The 23,055-nt window shown below is 44.7% G+C and overlaps 1 protein-coding gene across 1 annotated transcript in view; it reads right to left on the bottom strand.

Annotated features, from left to right (window-relative positions):
* LOC118770449 (fibulin-1-like) overlaps positions 1-10,291 on the bottom strand; it is a 28,764-nt gene extending 18,473 nt beyond the window's left edge. Inside the window, exons 1-4 of the mRNA XM_036518116.1 lie at positions 9,820-10,291; positions 3,633-3,741; positions 1,742-1,874; positions 138-288 (exon numbers count right to left, since the gene is read on the bottom strand). Coding sequence (XP_036374009.1) covers positions 138-288; positions 1,742-1,874; positions 3,633-3,741; positions 9,820-9,874 — 448 coding nt within the window. The 5' untranslated portion in view covers positions 9,875-10,291. The remainder of the gene's footprint in view (positions 1-137; positions 289-1,741; positions 1,875-3,632; positions 3,742-9,819) is intronic.
* Positions 10,292-23,055: the final 12,764 nt, after the last annotated feature.

Genomic DNA, 23,055 nt, shown 5'->3' with positions numbered 1-23,055 from the left:
TGAAACTTCTACACGCAATTCGTGATTCATTTATTTATCCAGTGTTTTAAATGGTGAATCAGGCCCTCATTCCCCTGAATCGTAGCTGAGTATGTCCTGCCTGCTGCTGTGGCTGTCGGTGGGGTGTCAGCGGTTACCTGAGGAGGACGTTTGCTCTCCCTCGGGGGCTCCATCCACACAGCAGGCCCGGGACACCAGCCCACACTGGTACCCGACGGAGATGCTAAGGTCACAGCCCAGGCCCTGCTCCTGCGCGGCCCTACCCAGCAGGCAACAGTCACAGCACATCTGCAAAGGGAGGGGACCGGGGATTTTGGAGAGGGGTGGGGAGGAAATGAGGGAGGGAGGAGGTGCATATGAGGGGTGGGGAGAAGAGGACATTGGGGAGGAGGGGCAGCAGGGAGAGGGAAGTCAGTCATGGAGAGCCTGGAGAACAGCGTGCGGTGCCACTCATCTCCAACAGCTTTCTAAGGTCCACATTCTCTACCTGAGAACTGTGTAGTGCAATATACTGTGGGTGTATGCATTGAGTATGAGCTATGAGCGAGTGTCACTGAGTATGCCCTGTAAGGATGTACAGTGAGTATGTGCTGCTACTCTACGTGGAGAGTGGGTGCTGTGTGCCATGACTGCATGGCATGTGTACAGTAAGTGTGGAGTGTGGAGTGTGTGTGCTGTGTACATGGAAAGTGTGCTATGAGTGTGCGCAGTGAGTGTATGTGGTGTGTAGACTGGGTGTGTGCGGAGTGTGTGCCAAGTCTGAGCCTAAACCAGCCCCTAATACCAGAGAGAAAACATCTGCAGGAGTGAGCCGAGCGCAAACACACAGTCACACCCCTTCGTACTCTTCTGAACTACGAAAGGAACGTTACAAGCAAAAGGTGTACACTTTCTGTGAAAACACTGCCAGGGGGACAGGGGAGATCGATGAAAGACCTGTTTCACACCACAACGCTTCCTGATGTGGGCTTTTACAGGGCTCATTTCAGACAGCTCTGAGACGGCTGGGTCACACAGCCCTGGGTGTGGGGCAGAAATAGGAGGAGTCACAGTGTTTTGGATTCTGTGATCTAGAGACTGTGATGTACGGCAGTGTGTGTGTACTTGGCTTCCCTTAGTTTCAAGGCTGTCTTGTCAGGTTAGCACAATTTAACTCGTGGTACGGCTTGAATAGCGCCATGCTCAGACTCACTGGTCTGGGAGTGCTGCGTTATTTCTGTGGAGTTGCTCTTCGCTTGAAACCGCAGGGCCGCTGCGCTAACCTCTATCTGCCACTCCCCTGTGAAAAATCTTCATGAACTCTTTTATTGTTACATTACATTTTTGTCATTTACCAGATGCTTGTATCCAGAGTGACTCAGAAAGGTTAACATTTTATCTGTTTGGACAGCTGGATCTGTACTGAGGCCATTGTGAGCTAAGTACCTTTCCAAGTGATACAACAGTATTGTCCCAGCAGGGAACTGAACCAGCAACCTTTAGGTTACAAGTTATGCTTCTTACCACTACACTGCTGCCATCCTGCTGCCTTATAATGTGATAGATAGACAGATAGATAGATAGACAGAGATGGTGCTTTGACACCCAAACCCTGGGGGAAATTGTTATAGATTTCATTGTACAGATGGATAGTACCTGCAGCAATAGCCTAGCATTGCTGCATAAATTCAGATGAAGAACACTGTTCGTCCTGAATTCAAGGTGCTAGTTCCAGCCACTCACTCCACCACAGTGCACTCACCTTGGCAGTTTTGGTCTCGCAGGGGCTCTCGAAGAAGAGCGTTTCACAGGCGCCCTGGTCCTTCGCCATGTTGATGCCGTTGGTGCAGGTGGTATCCTCCAGCACCGCCACACAGCACTGCTCCTGGGCTATCCTGTCACACCAGCCAATCAGAGTGAGCCACAAAGCCTGGGACAGAACACCCCCACTCGGCAATTCACAGTGTGAACATACAAAGACTAAAAACCAACCACTGAAAAAGTATCAGGTCTCTCCACACCTGAAAACGCAAACCTGTGGGGTTTGGTGAACAGAGCCAACCAGTGAGTGGGGGTGATTGGGGGAGGGGGGGTGTTATTGAGACCGTAATATTGGGGCATAAGCAGGCACATAAACCCTTTTCCCTTGAACACACTGGGACCACTCTCTTGGGGTGGTTAGCTGTCCTAGGATACTCTCAGTGTGTGTAACAGGACAGACAGCTGCCCGTCAGGTAACACACACGTACAAACAACACTGGTAACAGGACCACAGTCTGTATCTCAGGGGAGATACAGACTGTGATGTGGAAAAGACCATCCTCCCATGAGGTCAATATTAATACATGAACCAGAACCAGACATAAATATCACTGAGAATCGGCTGAGATATATCACAAGGCCTGGATTCGCACCAGTGGGATAGTACATATCCTCTGGGGAAAAAAAAACTGGTGCACTCCAGTGTGTATATCTTTCCCTTATTCCCTGACAGGACCGTGAGTTACAACCTCACTGAACTCTGGTCAGGACCACCAGTTCCAGAGTGTCTTACTTTCTACAGAAAGCTTGACTCCTTTCACCAATCAATCCTCTTATCATAAATCTGATTACTAACGAGATATCTCCACAAGACCATTACACAGCCAAACAGCCAGCACAGCCTCTTTAAGGGCACAGACTTGGCAGCACTTATTTTATTCAAAAATCCGAAATAAACCTTCATATTTCCTGTTATTCTTCATTTCAACCTTCTCTCCTGGAGTATAGTTTCACCTCCTTGGTATTTCCTGGTTTAAGCAATTTTACCCCCACCCCTAGAACAAGCCCCCCATTCCCAAACCAGCACCCGCCCCCCTCCTGACTGAATTTAAATCTTGAATCTTGGCCGTCTGCATAAATGTCGGTATATTACCATGTCAGATTGTAGACAGATTGTACCATGCGATGCTCACTGTGCTATGACTACTATAGTGATTACTGCAATTGTTATGACTGCAGTTTTCAGCTGAGGGGGGAACAGCTCTGGGATCCCAGCTGTATGGTACAGGCATAGCCATCCCACGCTATGGTCTCGTCCACTATAATCATACATCCTTAAATACAAGGAGAAACTGCATCAGAGTTCTGTTAACGCTAGCATCGAGTGAGCATGTTGTCATTGCAATGCTACCATTCTCCTTTTGCAGACAATGGACAAGTAACCTCTGGGAAAAATAGAGACCCCTCAGAAACTCCTGACAAAAAACTGAGACATCACAAAGAACCTGAGAAAACCCTAAGAGAAACTTGGAGAGACCCAAGAGAGACCTGTAAGCATTATCCATGAGATACCACTAAGAAGCCCCTCAGAAAAATCCCTGAGAGTCCTATAAGAGACTTTTGAGAGACCCCTTAGAGATATCCATGAGACACCACTGAGAGAAACCACTGAGAGAAATGTCTTAGAGGGTCCTTTAAGAGACCCATGAGAGAACAATCAAAGATATCCCAGGGACACCACTGGGAAACCCTTAAGAGAAATCCCTCAGAGAGTGCTTTCAGAGACTTTTCAGAGACCCTTACAAGATAAGCCTGGAGAGAAATCTCTTTGAGGGACCTTTAAGAGACGCACAAGAGACCCCTATGAGAATCCCCTGAGACCCATGACTCACCTGCAGGTGGTGGACTCTGAGATGAGCGGGAGGGCTGCACAGTCCTGTCTCAGCAGGCCCCGTTCCCTTCCATCCTTACAGCACTCCTCCACGGATGTGGTCTCTATCGCTGCGGGAGGAAAGCACCAGGCCCCATCAGACTGCAGCCATGACTCACCCCAGTCTGAGACGGGGAGGCAGGCAGCTACCAGACATGGCACACGTGCTCTTTCTCACAGACACACTACAGGCGTCCGCAAGGAACCAAAGAGCTTTAGCCCTCCTGCAAATCAACACTGAGAAACCCACTGCATACTGGTTCTCGTCCTCTACCAACACACACATGCACACACACACACACACACACACACACACACACAGACACACACACACAAACACAAACACAAACACAAACACACACCCCCAAATATACACATCTCACACACACACACACACACACGCACACACACACACACACACACACGCACTCAAACATACACTTCCTAGTACTTTTTTCATCATAGAATATGTCTGCACTACTCTTTTCTGGAAATAAAAATGCAATTTAAACAGCTGCTGGCTGTTCGAACTAACGTCACTTACACCCTGCCACCTCGGACAAAGTCAGGAGCAGTCTTAGACAGCACTTTTAGAAGCTGGCTGCTATGTGTGTGTGTGTGCATGCGTTTGTGTGCGTGTGTATGTGTATGTATACACATATGTGCATGTGTGTGTGAGAGCATGCAAGTGTGCTCTGACTCGCCTAGCCTGGAAAGCTCCAGCTATCACTGCGGGCAATCACCAAAAGTCAAACAGCACAGCAGTTGAGGGCATTGCGTACCCTGGAATGTCTTCAAACTTCAAACAACAACCTCTTAAGCTCTGGGCTTCCTGCCACACAAGACAGTGCACGCCAAGGTGAACAGGCTACATCCCATATCTAGAGTTACCTGGCAACAGATCTGCCGCAGAGACAATTACAAAAGAAATCACAGAAGTCAAACAAGTGCAAAGTATGTAGAGGAAAAGATCAAGGGATCTGTGGAGGGAGTGGGGTCTTCTTGACTTTAAGTGAAAAGCGACTGACAAAAGTCAAAGACAGCGGTCTGATCAAACCACTCATCACTTTACCTGTGTCAATAACAACAGGACACAGGTAAGAAGGACAGTTCAGGTAATTAAAAAAAAAAAAATCTGCCATCCATCTTTTCAACATCTGACACCTGCTGTGGCTTTTGCCTCTTGCTTGAGCTCTTTGAATTATTTCAGAGTTGTTGAGGGTACACTCACTTGCACATTTAAGGGTTTATTAGGAATGAATCGGTTCAGGGTTTTATTTGTTTGTAACTATACCTCCCCTGCGTAATATCTTTCACTCTGTATTTCCTGAATGATAACTTGTCCTCATTTTCCACCCGGAGGAAACACGGAGCATGCATGACTGATTATAAACCCCTCGAAACAGCAGTAATTTTACATCTTAATAAATACGGGGAAAGGGAGACAGATTTACTACCTTTGTGCACTCAGGGCAATTTATCTGCGTTTTGGGACAAGCTTAATTTTTAAAATGTTCCTTGCGGCAGACTGCTGGCAGGTTCTGTCTCCCTGAGAACCCAAATGACATGTTTCTGAGGGCTCTCCTCTGACTCATCCTTGATGAAAGAGTAGTGCCACAATTTAATTCCACCGATTTTCATTAAAGAAAAAAAATCGCATTAAGTATAATTACACGCCCAGATGCCAAAGCTCATTTAATTCATCACAACATGAGTAAAACAAATTTTGAAACATCAGTTTTACTTATTACTTAGAAATGCAGTCTACTTCTCTACAAGGAAATTAATTTCACTCATGGAAAAAATGATGCCAAAATTATCATATATTCAGAAGCTCTCCACCAAAGATTTGTAAAATTTGTGCAGCTAGTCTGCAACAGAGTTATATATCATGTGACTATGTGCTAGAATTTTATTGTTCAGTTAATCACTGAAAAAAGAAAATTCTAAGCATTACTGTGAGGTTCAGAATTCCTGTGCTGTCACCTGGAGCATTACAAGTCAAAAACGGACTTCTGATAGATACGTTAGAAGTCAGTAAAGACCTTATTAAAAAATGATCAGCCACAGAAATAAGGCTCAACTCATCCATCATTTTCATTATGCCCCACATTCTGAGCTTCTATAACAAGCACTTCTTTAGCTCTAGGAACAGATAGAGAGATCAAGACTGCCAAACTGAAATCCCTTGTGCTATTTTTTGATAGGAAATTCAACTCATCCAATGTGTTAAAACATGCCTTCAGTGGTTTAATGGTAATGAGTTGGATTTAGTGTATATAGCTGGTTTCATCCCTTTCAAGTTTCCCAAAGGGCTTCATCATAAGGAACTGACTCACCTCAATCACCTGGGTGATGAGATGTCCAGATAGAGATTAGAGGTTTGTCACTGACTATAGGAAAACCCTTACTATCTGTGATAAATGTTTTTAATTTTTACTGACAACATTTATTCAGAGCTTCAGGTCTGAATGAAAGAGTTTCATACAGCTCAGTGTGCATAGTCTTTCACTGTGTTAATGATTTCTCCATTTGTTACAGAGGGAGAACTGCCCCCTACTGGTCAAGCAGCATGACGTCCAGCAGCAGCCTGGTTTACGGTATGGGGGGGTCTCCAGTCCAAGCGCTACACTGTTTCACACCAGCCATTTACAAAGAATCAACTACAGGGTGCTACGGGTGTGTGGCTGTTTGATTGCACCAAAAGTCCATTTATCACTTTTCCCAAAACAGGTTCTTGTACCAGGTCAAAAGGCCACGGCTAGGATATTGGATTACCAAGCCAAACACCGAATGCGGGTGCAGAGGCCAGGATCAAAATGATCCGTCTAAGGAGAAACACTGAATAAGCAGGTGTATTAGCTGGAAAACACTGTCAATCACAAGCAGCAGCTCCAACTAAGAACAGAAGTATCTCACTATATCAGCATACCTGCCTGGAGCATTAAGTGCTTTCCATATGATACAATATTAATGGAATTTTTAAGGAAGTCATGCACAAATTTGAGGGAACCAAGAGAAAAAACTATCAGTGTAATTATCTCCTATGGAGTGACACTCAGAAAGACTAGAGATATCTCCTATTACTCCAGCAAATCCCACATCTAACAGCTTAGGACCTCAACAGGACACATACTAAATGGGACTCTCCAGAAAGAAACATGTGGGTTTTCCAATTAAACAGGCCAAATTTGAGTTAATATGATGACATTTGCTACAGTAAAAACAGAAAATGAACATTATCCTAGATGTTCATCGTCAGAGATTAAAAACACCTGGTCTGGTAAGACAAGCTCTCAACTGAAGCCAGAGTTTTGGGGTGACTCTCTTCGGACCATATTCTTAAACAGAGATTTTGACTGTCTTGATTTTCTTTGGACTGTTTTCTTAAACAGAGACTAGAGAGTTGTGTTTTTCATTGAGAAATCAAACCACAGACAAGGTTACACTGAAAGGAAACAAGGACAGTAAACAGTACAAGTACAACAATGAATACAGATGTGAAAATAAGCTCGGCAGCTGTATGAAAAGTCTACTTTCCTACAAAATTTTCCATGTTTTGAAGCCTCGTATTTTCATGGTCATATTGTGCTAGTTCTTATTGTGTATGATGAGTTGATGTCTGTTTCTGTACCACTGCCTTAGCCCATAATGAATCCCCTTTCAGAAAATCAGATGCTGCATCTCAGGGGTTTTTTTTTCCCCCACAAACCACATATCTGAATAAATACAAACATTTCACAATCATCGTGAGACTTCTCATTGCCAGAGCACCCTGGAAAGCTGCTGAAAGTCTGTTGAAAAAGTCAAACAATCCTCCCTTAAAGCCAGCTGGTCGTCAGCCCACTACAAACCTCTGGAATTTTCTAATTTACATTTAGTCATTTAGTCATTTTCTCATCAGATGCAGAAACACTGAGAACAGTATATTCTCCGTGTCTGGAAAAAAGATTTCTTCCTGGTTCCAATCGGCCACTCATGTTACTGTACCTGTAGTACACTGTTTTCCCAATGTGATTGACTACAGTTTCAAACAAGTCCTGACCAATACAATCAGAAAGACCCACACATTCTCTGATCTGACACATGCTTGTTCCTGTTGTGTTATCATGCAAAGTCCTACTCTGTGGGAACCCTTCCTTCTTAAAAGCGGACTTTCCCTCATGGAGTGTTTTGGGTGTCACTGATGAATTGCCTGGGCAGCTGGCCCATACCTGGGCCACCTGCACAGGCAAATGACTCAGGTATCCCCTCACCTCAGCTTCTCTTAAAAGGCAAATCAGTTTCCTTAGGAAGACACTGAGTCAACTCAACGCACAGGTATGGACATGAGCTTCCTAACCTTCCTAACTTTGATGAACCGTTTTGCACTCTAGACACAATGCAAATCAAGTCACATAAAACAACACCATTGCTGTGCCCTTGCTAGAGGCAGATCTCAAGTCAGTGAGTTCTCCAATTTTGTCAGCGCCTGTTCGCTCCTCCCAGGAAATGAGCAACACCAAAGTGGGCAGATGCAATCAAATAAATCAAAACAAACTGCCTTTCTGAGACAGTCATAAGTGTAGAAGTGAGAGTGATGCTGCTAACACTAGTCTGGCCATTATAGACGGTACGGTAATAGAATGGAGTGAAAGACTGAAAGGACTGGTGGAGATGATGTTAGGGGACACTTGTGGGAACCAATCCACCCCGTCCAAAGCGTTTCGAATGGATCTCAGACCTGACAACTTACAGACTGACCTCTGACTCTTCACTGTGTTCCGGGGCTGTGAGACAGACCCCCACCATGTTGCCATGAGAACACTACCATGTATGGGCTAGTGACCTCTGACCTTCAGTGTGCCTGCTGTGCCAGGTCTCTGGGAGCCTGGATGTAGAAATGGGGATCCCAGAATTCACTGGGCTGCAGTGTCAGACCTGACCCCACACCCCCCAGAACATCAGACATCACTCATGTACAAGCCTGGCTGAGCGCCAAGCACGTGGAGTCCATCCTCTGGCTGTTTTACTCATGCCTCGCAGCATAGAGTCCAGACAGCTCCTCAAACAGACACCGCGACCCACGATGGCTGCTACCCGTGGCCTAGAGTCGCTAATCTCATCCCCCAGTTTACACTGCTGTGCAAACACACCGCCCTACGCAGTGCCAGGAAAATCCAGCGAAAACGCCATTGCTTTTACTTTAACGTCCAGGTCACGTCGGGAGATAGAGAGAAAACACGTGGTATCCTTAAGCGAGTACACGCGCGCGCACGCTTGCACGCGCACGCACAATTAAGTGCAAATAAAAGAAGCGATTCAGCGATGTGACACATCACTGGTTAAATAATTCACTAGCAGGTACCCTCATCACGATTCTAAGACCTTATCACTCTCGAGCAGGACTAAATGCATCTGAAACTGGGAAATACTAATCAGAAGCCACAAAACACTGTAACAGGTGTTAAAGGAATTCTAATTCATATCAATTCATCGGAGCTAGCTGTTTTTACTGATCACAAAGAAGTCAGAAGTTCTGTCACATCACGAAACGCTGATACCAATTCACCCACGCAATAAAAACATTTAGCCAATCGAATTTCACTTCAGTCATAATCAGTTTTACATGTATTCCGGCTTATATAGCCAATAATGCACTTTCTTGCAGTTAAACATCCCTGAAATTGCCTAAGACTAATCACTGGACCGAGACTATCTGAAGACAGCAAGCTACGACATTTGGCATGGCTGCAACGTTTAAACAAATTCGCAGCATATACAATTTCAAAGGCAGTAAAATTATGACCATAGCGTAACATACGAACATAACAGGTTTAATGACGGGGACCCTGCGAGGCTGGTCATTCTATACCCATTCTGCCTACAGTTGAATACTGTACTTCCACTTCGAATCCTGGTTATCTATTCCATACATTTTTAACTTTCTGAAAAAAATGTATTTCCTAATAAAAGTATGAAATTTACCTACAGATAATCTTCACCTGTGTTCTCTTGTTCTACTGACAGGACTGATCTTAAAATAACTCCTGAAATTGACTTGATTTATCACTTTTAAATGAAAATAAAAACTCAATATCACACTTATATAAAATAAAGAACATTTTCAGATATTACGCATTCAAGCAGCGCTTTAGGTATCTACTTACGTTGCCCATTGAGAACGCCGAATAAAGAAAGAATAATCACCAGCGAGGGTCCCATTGAAAGAAAAATTAGCACTTTTCCAATAACAACAAGAAAAAAAAATCTTTCACTTCAGTACAGGAACTTTTCTAACTTGTATCCAGTTTTGCTGGTTACTGCGTGCAGAGGAGACGTATCTCTTCAACACAGGCGCAGTTAAAGAGAGAGAGAGACGGAGACAACGCGGGACAGAGCAGAAAACGGCGTGACCGTCTCGCACGGAGACTCTAATTATTCCGTCTTGGCGAGCGCGCTACAGGGGGCGGGCGGGGGCGCTTTAAGTGCGCAGCAAATTTGCTGCATCGAACAATGAACAATAAAAGGTTTCAAAGAGATGTTTTTGAAAGCAAATGCTGACTCCGTCGCCAAACCTGTGATTTTGTAATCCCCGGTATTTCAAAAGTCTGCGTTTGAAGTTCCTGATTTTATCCGTAACCCGTATTTCTTAGGGTAGACTCAGATGTAGGTGAATTACAATAAATGTTTACGCATCTATTATGCCTTGCTCTGTGTCAGGCTGTAAGACTAAATCTATGAAATAAGAAAATCTATGCAAGTAAGATGATAAATTTTAGATTTTAAAGAAAGATGCAAAAGTTTGACTATTTCTTGAACAAGAAGTTGCGGTACAAACTTCACATAAACCTGAACGTTAAATATCTGGAGTGGTTTTGAGGTCTCTGTGTGTGAATATGGGAACGAAAATACGAAATTGTGGTTCTAGAAAATTTCAGTGCTATACATATTTTTCTTTGTATCTTCATTTCACCTTCTTGTGCAATTCTTCCTGGCAGAAAGTGAGGCTGGAAGAATTCTCTCCGCTGCAAGCAAATCTGTGGATTGGGAGAATCGTAATGGTAACACAAGGCACATTCCAACACATGTGACACAACCCCTGGAACGTGTCCTAGAAGTCTGAACCGCTGTGAGTTAGCGAGTACGGCGACAGGAGAGCGCTCGAGGTGCGCGGCTACCGTACAGCAATAAATAGAGGTTAGGGTTTCGCATACCTGTGAAACAATGCGGCTATTGTCACAGGAGAGAAAGTGTTACGTCACCTGTTCATAACTGTGCGCTTTATTGTTGTGTATTATTATTGCGCACGCAATGTTGATTTACCGCATGTGTTCTCTTTCCCAGACGCCGGGGAAAGTCTTCCAAAGTCTCTTATTTCTGAGGTTTCCTTTCTCGATGACTATTTCTAAAAGTTTCATCACTTGTTGATTTTTTTCCAAATGACGAAGGAAAACAAAGAATTCCACAATGGTCACAATGGAAGAGTTATGCCTCGTTTATCGCACTTATTGACTGGCGAATCAGTTTAGAGGCAGGAAAGCTTAGCGCGCTTAAATAAACAGCCTCATACTGTACACGCTCGTGGCACTGAAAACATGTATATGAAATTGACCATATGCTTTTGGAGCTAAAGGGTAAATACTATGACCTTTCACCAGATGGAAATTATACGTTTTTAAAACGACAAATTGGCAATATGTGGAAGGTGGAGAAGTACTACCCACCCAAAGTCCCGTATGTTTGTGCTGAGAAAATACCAACACAGCTATAGCAGACAGAGCCAACATGTTGAACATCTTGTGAAGGTGTAGAAATGGAAAAGCAGGGTCTGAAGAAGAGAAAATGGTCTAAAGGGGCGTTTATGGCTCCTCTCCAAAAAATAATAATTTACTTTGACATTTATAATTTGACTTTGACATGAATAATTCATTTAACATTTATATCATAACGGAGCAAACATCTGGCTGGTCTACCAGCACAGATGGCCCCTAACAATTTGGTCTGATTAATGCTGGGTCCATATATTTTTCTGTAGGTTTATATGTTATGTAAGAGAAACCACAGCCCTTTAAAAATAAATCACACACACACACACAATTAGAAACTAGCGAGAAGGACAGGATGACAGACATGATTATGGACCTTTTGTCTGTCTGCAATTTCGCTTCTCTGAATATGTGACAGCACCAGGGGCAGAGGTTCTTATAATTAGAGCCATATGTCCTCTCCCCAAAGTCACCTTGTGGGAGAAGCTTCTGAGAACCCCCCATCCACGCCATATGCGGCACTGCAGAGACCAACTCGAGTGACTAACTACAAGAGCGTTCACCCCTTAGACCACTTTTATTTTTACACGACAGTTAACAGCAACTGCTTGAAAACATCTCTCCGATCCAGGACAGGTTTTTCCATCTGGGAAACCTGGGAAACATTTTCACCGCAATCAGGGAATCGATTAAGGTCCAAGGTCCAAGGTCCAGAGCGCTTATCACTATCCGACTCTGCTTGCAAAATGGCATCCCCGAATGCCTGTGATGTGGAGAAAGGTTGGTCCATATGAAGCAACGTGATACGGCCTGCGACTGGATTCCATCAGAGTCGAACGCCGTGATGTGGTATCAAAGCTAAAGGAAAACAACTACATCCAACTAATCTTTAACAGATAAACAGAAGAAAAGCCCCTAATACAGGCTTATCTTATCCTTCCTCCACGGGCCTGGGGACCCAGGGCTGACATTACCATATAAGGCCCCAAAAGGTGCCCCTAACGAGGAACAGGCTCACAGTGCGGTTAACCACGGCAGCAGAGATCTGAGGAGTGCTTAATGTCTGTGGGTCTCCTCAGCAACCCCATACCTCTTTTCCCTCCATCAGCGCCCATTAAGGTCTTAACGAGAAACAGTAGAGCCGGGAGCAGGGAGCTCTTGGGTGAAGGAAACGACAGCCGCTGAGGTCATTCCTACGGGGCGATAATCTTCAGAGGGGCACTTCTCTCCCCTTTGAAGCCCAGCCCGACCCGACCTGCCACGTCTGTGTTACTCAGCGGTGGGCCAGTAACAAAGCAGCCCATCAGCAGGGGCGCTTCAAGGGGTCCGAAATGCGACCAATCCCCTGACCCCATAAAAAGACATACACTTTCCTCTTTTCTGTTTGCTTTCACTTAGATCTGATTTTTTTTAAGACATGGACCCGCAAACTGACTGATTATAGACCTGCCGTCTTCAGCAGTACTTCCCCTATTTTTCAAGTGGACAGAGGATTGGGGGGGCAGGGGGGGGGGGTCTTGAAAATGATTGCATCTAGCACTTTCACGGCATTCCCTGCTGAGACGGATGATATTTCCGTATGAATTCATTAAGGGCATCCATACTCATAACCACACAGTTTCTTTTAATAAGCCACCTTAAAGAGACAGCAATCAGAAAGACACGTCAGCCTTGCATTTATCATTGGCCAAATGTATCATCTTTATTTCTACCCTGTAAACAGCTGCAGGCAAACCTGCGGGCAGTACACTGTTTAACACACGAGGCAGGGGCAGAAAGTATTGTACAATGTGGTACCCTGGAACATCTTTACGGTACAGTAAACAGAGGGGGGAGAAACTAACACCTTTGTGTCTCCGTGCTGTTTCCCCGAAATAAAACGTGGAACTGACCACTGCACGGGTACACTGGATTTTACAGTGCTTTTTGAAGTTTTGCAAGGATCAGGAAGCTCATACAGCGTAACAGCGCGGAGAAGCAATCCCTAGCAAACGGCTCAGTTTTTATCCCCAATGAAACACTTAAAATGTCACACCAGAAGGAGAGCAAAACGGGATGTTACTGGTAGTGACTTTAACTGGATTTTTCATGCAACCAGCCAATGGGAAATGTAATAACAGGGCCCTCGTGCAGATTTTTTGCACTGGTTCAGTACCGTCCGTATTTAATTGTACCTTCTTACTTGTACTTACTTTGTACTAAATTTTATATATTAGTTATTTTTTATGATTCTGTCAAACCATGTTTTTGTTCAGACTGGACAAGGGAATGAATAAATACAGACATTACAGCGCTGTGTCTCAGGCCAGAGCTGTAGGTCACATAAATCAGATTCGACCCCTTTAACAAGTGTTCCTGCTTTTGCAACTGGATGCATATTTTCACGATAATTGTTCGACGTAAAGTACATAAAAATACATTATTGTCTCGCTGTGTGTAAGACAGACTCCTTTATGGTTCCCAGAAGACGGCGTGCAGACATGCTTTCTGTGCTCACGTTCCTGCCAGGGAATTTGGCATGGGTGTAGCAGTGCAGCATTGAGGGGAAGGTGTCCAAACTCGGCACACTGCACATGTGGCCTTACAGAGTCTGGGATACAGGAGACGCCCAGACCGCTTCTGCTACCCTGCTTTCACTGGGTTTTTTTTTTTGTGCAAATAGCTCTATCACAGAGCAAGGCACAATTAGGAAAAGCCGGTGCTCTGGTTCTAAAGTCTGGGTTTCTTCCAGATATACAGCTTTGTTGTGTGCCAAAGAATGGCTGAAGGAATGGTAAGGATCTGGGTGAAAAGCAGTGGGGGGTTTATTCTTTGCTGTAGAACTTGAACTGTTGAAGCCTCCTGAACTTCACTTCCCAGCATCCTCTCCACATCCACTGGGACACAGACCTCCTGGGACTCCGAGCCTCTGTGCGGTCTCTGCGTTCAGCGAGTCCTTGTCCGCGGTTGGAGGAAGAGTCACAGGCCCCGCCCCCTCAGCTTTCACCTCCGGAAAGGTGCGGTCAAACAGGCCCCTCAACTGCTCCTCAAAATACTTCTCATGTTTTTTCCCTGCAGCTGCAATTTCAGTGTCTGCCTGCAGGGCAAAAATGCAAAGCTAGGAGTCTCATGTCATCATCACTTAATTTAGAAGACCAAATTTTCCTGTCATTTCTGCATCTGCCAAGTCTGTGCGGCCTTGACATGTCTCAGATCAAAGCTACACAGCAACGCTACAATTCTATAGGAGGCAGAATGACAACATGAGAATTCCATTCCCCTATTTCACATCATGAACAAGACATTTTCTTTTACCTCACTGAATTTTGCACAGTTCCTGAGGATCAACCGATCGCCAGTCACAGACTCCTCCAGGCTGCTGTACCCTGCACTCTGCTTGGACTCAAGCTTGGGCTTAACAATCGACAGTTCCATCGGCTTCTTTATGACCTCATAATACTCTGGCATTACCTACATGAACCCGTTGATACACCTAGATGTTTGCTTAAGTAATTCAGGTTACTTAACACATCAGTGGCTACAGCCTAGTAGTGCTGACATAAGTTTAAATTAAATTCTGCACATGCATTACAGCCATACTGCATACAGCTGAATTTCACAGTTTAATTCCACACGGCTTTCTGAAAGACCTGGTCTGAAGCCCAGCCATAATGCAAACCCTGACAAAGAGCTCCCCGGGAGCTATAAGATAATCTAGATATACATGTGTAATTTGACATTCAAGAAAAGCAATAAAAATGTACTATAAAACAGGAAATGTGGAGCTCCCTTACAGGCAGGGGCTGGGGTGAGTGGTGTCAGTAAAAGCTGCTGAATGCTGGGTATCCCTCTGTCCGCGGCTAGGAGGCCCTCAGAATCGGGGACCTCTTTCACAGCTTTGCACCCTCGGCTGCTGTCACAGTCGTACTCTACCTCAGGAGAGGACAGGCCACAGCAAATGGAGCAAAACCACGCTCCACTACACAGATGGACAGAAACAGCAGGAGAGGAAGAGATTCGTCATCCACTGCTACCTGAGATACACACACGCACACACGCACACACACACACACGCACACAAGCACACACACGCACGCGTGTTGCATGACAATGACGAGCCCAGGGGAAGACCTTTGCCCTCCAGCCCCTGGGTCTCAGGAGGTTTCCAAGAACCAGCCCTGCAGAGAATCACTGTCCAGAGAAAGGAGAGAGAGAGGGCAAGAGTACACACTGTGACCCCCAAAAAGCAAGCGTACCCCACAGAGAACCCCCTTACCCTGTTTGCCCTCCTAATGCACTCGTTAGCTTTACCTGCTCGTTTGTACCTTGCCTGGCCAACCATTGAAACCTGGTCATGCAGCGCTTCTAATATTGTTGAACCCGTATCATCGTGGGCCTATCAGACACTCCACAGATCGTCGCACGCTGCTGACCTGCAGCAGGGAATGCTGGGTAATGTAGCTGCCACTGGACAGAGGTGCATTGTGGGAGTATTGCAACGCATTCTGGAAAGCATCCATAGGTTTGGGAGGAATTCTGGAACTGCTAACAAGCCTTCTCAGTGTCTGGGGTGATATCACAGGGAGGGGAACAGCCGACAGAGGGAGATCATTGGCTGTGACAGTGTCTGAGCCGATACAGGCACCGTGGGCATCGTGTGCTGCAGGCATCGTGTGCCGCGGGCATCGTGTGCTGCCGGTGTGAGCCTGGCTCTGGCTGTCTGGGAAGGTTTGCCGTGTCTTTGATCACACTCATGCCCAACACAATGCTTACTACTACCACAAAAAAAAAAATCACAGGTCCTTCTGGGTCCTTTTCTTGTTTTGAACATGTTTAAAGAACATCCCATCTGAGGGCTCCAGAGTGGAAAATACTTTAAAAAAACTGATCTGCTTCACACAGATTTCCACAGATCCCTCCAACAAAAGCAAACAGTATAACAAAGCCCTCTCTTTATCTGTAACCACAGCATGTTGTTCAAATGTGTTTACAACATATCTGAACCCACAACCACAATCTGAGCATTTCATAAGCAGTTTTAATTGTTTTATCCCTAACCAATGTCATCTATTAAATGCTACTTTTGAAAATTATTCACAAAAAGGGCAAATACCCAAGCCCAAGTGAGTGTTTTGCTCATAGTCACTGGTCTGGGAGTGTTGTTAGCCTGCTCCAACACTGTTGCTCATTTAACTTGGATGGACACACTTATGCTCTCTTGTACTGGAAGTCACTCTGGAAAAGAGCATCTGCTAAACTAATGTAATTATATAATGTAACGTAAAAATAGCAAACTAGGCCAATGTTTACAAATGGCAAAGTATGCTCAGTCTCTGACGCTCTCACACAATATAACAGTTCTTTGCAATCAGCAGGAGGTAACAGACTGATGCAACTCTTACAAGAAAACATTTCAGGGACAAAAACACATGTACACACACACCCACACATAGACACACATTGATGGAAAAACTGCCGACATTCTCAGTGTTTCCAATCACCAACCAGAAAGCTAATTCAGTTTTATTTGGTTTAATTAGACTGACAATTCAGCTGAATCTATTATTTATTGGCCATTTTTATGGCACAGTACCAATGAGAGCAAATTCAGATTAATACTGTCCCTAAAGACATGCCTATCACAGCCACCTTCTTTTCCTTCACATCACGTCAGTAGCTACAGTCACAATCATGTCATGTTGCAATAGTTTTGACCGTGGTTAATGACTTAAACCAAGCTTGATGAGTGGATCCGAGGAAGACCCTGAGCCTGAAGCCTGCCAGTTCCATTCGGGACAGGACCCGTCTGCTGGCTCTGTCTGTTAGGATCCCTGTCACTCCAGCAGTGACTCTCTCATGCTCACCTGAAGGGGAAACCCTGGGTTCTACAGGGTCCCCGGGGGGGGCTATAAAGGGGAGGGGGGGGGGGGGGGGGGGGGGGGGGGGGGTCAAGGGGCGATAAACCTGCAGGCCTGCTGAGGCTCTGAGACAGGGAGCCCCCCTGGAGGGGCCTTGGGAGGTATCTCTGGAAACTCACGTTCTGTTACCAGGTCCAGTGTGCTGGCGGAGGCTACTGGTTGGGCTGCTGGGCCAGATTCTCCACCTGCATCTGCAGATGAGCCAGGGTGCTGTGTGGCCCTATCCTCCCTAGGCACTGTCATTTGACAGTCTGCAATGTTAAACTTGTGATGATACTCCATAACCTATTAGGTGTAAGGTTTTAATTTATAATTTTCACGAATCAACGGGCAAACTGTGCTTCAAATCTCTAAATCCAGGTAAATATATGACATCGGCTAACGACCCGTTTTATATGGAATTTACAGGCTCGATAAACTCAGATTTTCACACAGCATGTTTTAATTCTGACACTCAGGGTCAGCAGACAAGAACAGCTGTAAAAATGACACTTTGGCAAAATTAGGATATACAAGAACAATTCCAGTCAGCTCCGGTTTTTAGCTACCGTCGTAACAGATCTTTTGACAAACATCAGGCATGCCATCGCTGAAAGTGCAGCTTGGAGACTAAAAGTTTTGGACCGACAGCTGGAAAAAAAGGCTACCCAACTAGCTCGCTACCGGGCTATTGGTAAGCAGAACGTTAATTTTTTAATGGTCAAAGGCGAATCCCTCATTTCAGCAAAATGCTACCCCTCAATGCCGTGACGAACCGCTTCGGTCCGCAGTATTTGTAAATGAGTGCAACTCACGTGTTTTCGTCGTGCTGTCACCTTGCAGCTGAGGGTTCATTGTTTGATCGTGTAACACCAAACTCCTCAACGGTGACGGCAAGCATTTCTTGCAGAAAGAGTGAAGACATTGCAGTGGCTTTAGTTCGCTACAGTGTGCTACAATGCAAATTGCGCACAGCGATTTAGCAGCAAATTGGGAGTACTTTGTGATTGTGTGCTCTCCTCGTGAATGGGCATGATCTCCGCCTCGTTTTCCACAACAATAACGACATCATCGGATTCTGCTTCCTCTGTTCCTCCATCCATGTTTAACATGAAGTAGCGAGTTCGCTAGATATATACATAGCAAGACGGATAAGCAGAAAGTCTTTTTACATCAGGGTGAGAAACGGGATTCAAGCAAGTAGCCGAACTCCGATCGCCTCGCCAACTGACATGTGCAGTAAAGTCCAGCGGTACCCCCCAATTTCGTTTTCCTTTAAATTTATGTTGACGACATGACAGTTGTTATTTGTTTTCCGCCCAGACAATACTTTGCGTAACATCTGCTATTTAGTTAGTTTAGTTAGCAATAATGCGTTTCAGATGCAAAAGTAAAATCATTCGTCAATGTTTCCTTAACGCAGTCCAAATGAAGAAAAGAATCATTGCTGTTCTTTTGTGTATGCACGAAACGCTTCTTCACACATATTACAACCACCTTGTGAGCTGGTATAGAGCTGGTATATAATGTTCAAGCAACGACTGTTTTTGCAAGGTGGGTCGCTGCCATTCGAAAAATGAATAATTTTACGGCCGTCAGTTGTATAGCCTATGATTCAAATTGCCTTAACACACACAGCCACAGACAGCCTTGATGCAGTATTACTGATAGGTGGAGATAGACGTAGCGCCTGTGATAGGTGCACAGCATAGTGTAAAACCAGTGGCGTTGCCTACATGTGAACTAAACTGTCAGGACTGATGCAGTTTTTGGTAAGAAAAGGTATACGATCTCCTTGAGAGACTGCAAGCCTCTATGACGAAAATAAGACCATACTGTCGCCGGAGCCATAATAATGTCGCCACCCCATAATAACTTCCAAGTACCCAGAACGTAGTGCCATTGAAAAGAATCTCACCCACTAAAAAAAAAAAAAAAACATTTTACTTCTTCCTCTTTGCGGCAGTAGAAACCGCATATCTTTACTCTTCGTTTTAGGCAAATTATGCATTCCTTTATAGCTGGTGGTGTTTGGTTTATAATGAACAGCTTCTGTTGCAAATGGCAATGCTGAATCAACATTTGCAAATATTAACTTTTGTTGCATAAGACAAACAGATGAAACATTAGCATTGAAGACAAATTAATGAAAGAAAGTCAACTGAGACATGACGCTTGCAACTTTATGCGTCTGTTACTTCAGGTGTACAGATATTCTCCTCCTCTCTGCTCTTGTTTGTGTGACCATCAATGATGAAATTAGCTAACTGGCAAGCTTTCTATTGTTAGATTACCATTCATGTATGCTAGTATGCTCCTTGGTTAAATATAAACAAAACTGAAACATTTCAAATGATGTTAATCTGTAAGTGCCCGTTTGTAAATTTTCTCATTACAATCGAGGCTTTTACGCCCACATCAGAAAATTAGGCTATTCTTAAATTGTGATTATCATGAACGATTGATTGCAAGTTTTAGCCTGTAATATTCATCCTATATTATTCATCATTTCAGATCTGTGGATTCCAATAAAACCATGCCCTGCTTAAGAGTGTCTGGACTGGGCTTAACTTTTGTAGCTAATGCCCTCAAGCGGATTCAGATGTAGAGCAGTATGTTGTCCAACTTTATCAAGCAGATCCAGAATTAGGTATATCCCTCTCTCAATGAGTTCATTGTTTTCCCCTTCTGATGAATTTGGAGTTTCTCTCTGTCTATTTCAGCTTCAAATAAATGTTCATTATTATCCATGTTCATTATCATTCATAAAGTATTGCAGTCCTAACTAAATGAGTATAAATACAGGGCTTAAATGGAGGACTGTTCATGGCAGGTTGATTGACTGTTGTGGGTGTGCGTAACCTTATCCAACAGGATGGGCAAATTTGTTTCACCTGTTACATGCGGAATGTCCATTTCATCCCCTGGGTCCAGAGACTTAGCCGACTGCTCCAGCCGTTTGAAATGCTTTGCTAACAGTGCACAGTTCTGACAAATGTAAACTTGTTGGTGGCTGACAGAGTGTCAGGGTTCAAAATATGCATTTCACACGAGTCCCTGCGGACCTGTGGACATGGACATTAACGTGTGGACATGGACATAGCCTGTGAGTACGGCCTACATCCTCAGGGAGCATTCCTTTAGGAAAAACAAAATAAAGTGACCTTCGGGAGAGAAGGGTACTGGGAGGATGAAGCTCAGTCATGTACAGCTAAGCTGAAATGAACAGTGTGTCTTTGCGGTGTTGTTCTGGGCACCGTCTCTCCCACTGTCCCCCTCACAGGCCCTGGCCCAAGTCAAACTCACATTCCTGGATGAAATCACTGAGTTTTGGGAGCTGCGGGGGTCCCGGCCACACTTCCTGCCGGTGGAGAGAGAGTTCCGGCACTTTTATCTGCTCAGCTAAGGTCCACAAGTTAAGGAGGGTTCAAAAGGAGCCTTTCGTGAGGAAAGTTCTAGGGAAGCGACACTATAATCCTTACAGCAAGACTGCTGTACTCTCACATGCACCGTGTACTGTGTCAGCCTCTGAAGATCTTTCTCTTTGAACATCTTCACACACACACACACACACACACACACACACACACACACATCCTCTGCACCACCACCCTCACAAAATATGTACCAGAGACCATACTGTACCAACCTCACGAGCACTCTCTGCTATACCATTCTCAGACACCTTCTAGCCATACTAACCTTACACACACCTTGTGCTGGGCCATCCTCACATTAACTTGTACTAAACTGTTCTCATAAACACTGTCACTGAACCAACCATACACCCACAGGCTTTGCACCACCCTAAAAGCTAACCTCTACTGACCTCAGTTTTGTTTAATGTAGTTGATTGAATCTTCACTGCTCCTGTTGGGTTTTTCTACTCTTGTGTTTCACAACAGCACCCTCTACCGTCCAAGCCTAGTATTTAACTGCCGCTGGACCACACTCAAAAGCAGACAGCAGTTCTATAGCGACCTTACAGACACCTTTGGACCATTCCGGCCAGGCGGAATCACGGGTCTGTGAGAGTGTTAGAGACCACCCATTCACCGCTCCTAACAGAAAGAACACGGAGTGCTGGATTCCATACACCTCCATGCTTCCTCCACATGTGTTCCTGTCATTTAGTCATTAACCCTTTGATGTTTTGTGCCCCGCAGTGACCGTCCTGTTTACTCTGGCGTCTAGCGCGCGTGTCGGATTGATTATACCGGCACATGGTTCCCAGTGCCTTACGGACAGAGGACACGTGTTGTTTTGTGTCAACGACTGACACACGCGCTGTGCTCAAAAAACTCAAGGGGCCAGGACACCTTGCATTCGGGGTCTGTATAGAAACCTTCAAGACTCAGCTGTTTTTAAAGATCTTTTATCAGTTAGCATTTTAACAGACTTAAAAAAAAAAAAAAACCAAAAGGTAGTTCTTTGGAACCTTTATTTGTAACATTAGAATCAGGGCTGTAGGATGGAATTGTGTGCATCAGAAATCAGTGATTTTGCATTCTCTGGTGTTCAGCTATACTACATTTCATATCCACCTTCTTGGCTTAAGAATTGATGAAACCATTGCAAATAAAACTATATCCCTGTACTGAATGCCCTTGGTGTCTGGAAGGCCTGTAGTTGGCATCCTTGTAAATGCTGAGGATTGTTGAAATGGTTGAAACATTACATTATATTATTCACATTTAGCAGACACACTTATCCAGAGCAACTTACATAGGTTACAGTTTTTTACATGTTACCTATTTAGACAATTGGATATTTACTGAAGCAGTTCTGGGTTAAGTATTTTGCCCAAGAGTACAGCAGCAGTGCCCCAGTGGGGAATCAAACCAGCAACCTTTCAGGTTACAAGCCCTGCTCCTTACCACTATGCTACACTGCTGCCCTATGAATTAACATGCCTAGAGAGGCCTCTCTCTGTAACGTGATGAAGGTGGAGGCCTGTCTGGATGTCCCTGGACCCAGCAAACCTGGAGAATACTGGTACAGGCCATGCACCTACCCTCCAAGGAGAGGTTCCTACAGTGTGTGGAGGAAGGGGTGAGGGGGGAGGCTAGTGATCAAGTATTTCACACAGGGTGACGTTGCTGGAGGGAGCTTTTAGAAGGACATTTCTGTCATGCTACACAGCCTGACGTATGAATGATATTATCGCTGCACTGTGGAGTGGGTCACCAGGGTTTGGAAACAAAGACAGAGGTGTGTGGTGTGTGGAACAAACCTTCAGAAGCACGTGGAAAGCACCTGCTTCTATGCTTTTAATTTGTACCTTTTTAAAGTTTAGTGTTCGGTTAAAAATTGAATTGCTGGTTTTGGACGGACAGGCCTTTATGAGAGAATCAATGTAAATCTATTGAATTTCACCAGGTAATTATAGTACTGGAACACCTTAACGAGATTGTCAGATAATACATTAATGGGAGACGTAACAGGCATAGGGGGTTCTTAGTTACTTAGTTACCTTTTTTCTTCCTTCACCGTCACCTCAAGTAAACTGAGCACATTTCAGACTTTCTGATCAAGCTGCTCCACTAATTAATAATCTAAGCAGCAAAACATGTACCCATGTGAGACCAGAGCCAGTCAGTGAACAAGCCTGTGTTCTTAGCCTGAACTAATCTGACCATAAACAAAATCAAATGTTCTCAGGACTCTTCAATATTTACTTTCTGTAGCTTAGTCATTCACACACACACACACACACACAAACATGAATAACTAGGCTGTTGTCATGGCTCGGTGTCACTTG

The sequence above is a fragment of the Megalops cyprinoides genome, chromosome 23 (genome assembly GCF_013368585.1).
Source record: "Megalops cyprinoides isolate fMegCyp1 chromosome 23, fMegCyp1.pri, whole genome shotgun sequence".
Lineage (NCBI taxonomy): Eukaryota > Metazoa > Chordata > Actinopteri > Elopiformes > Megalopidae > Megalops > Megalops cyprinoides.
This window is presented reverse-complemented; position numbering and strand designations above follow the sequence as displayed.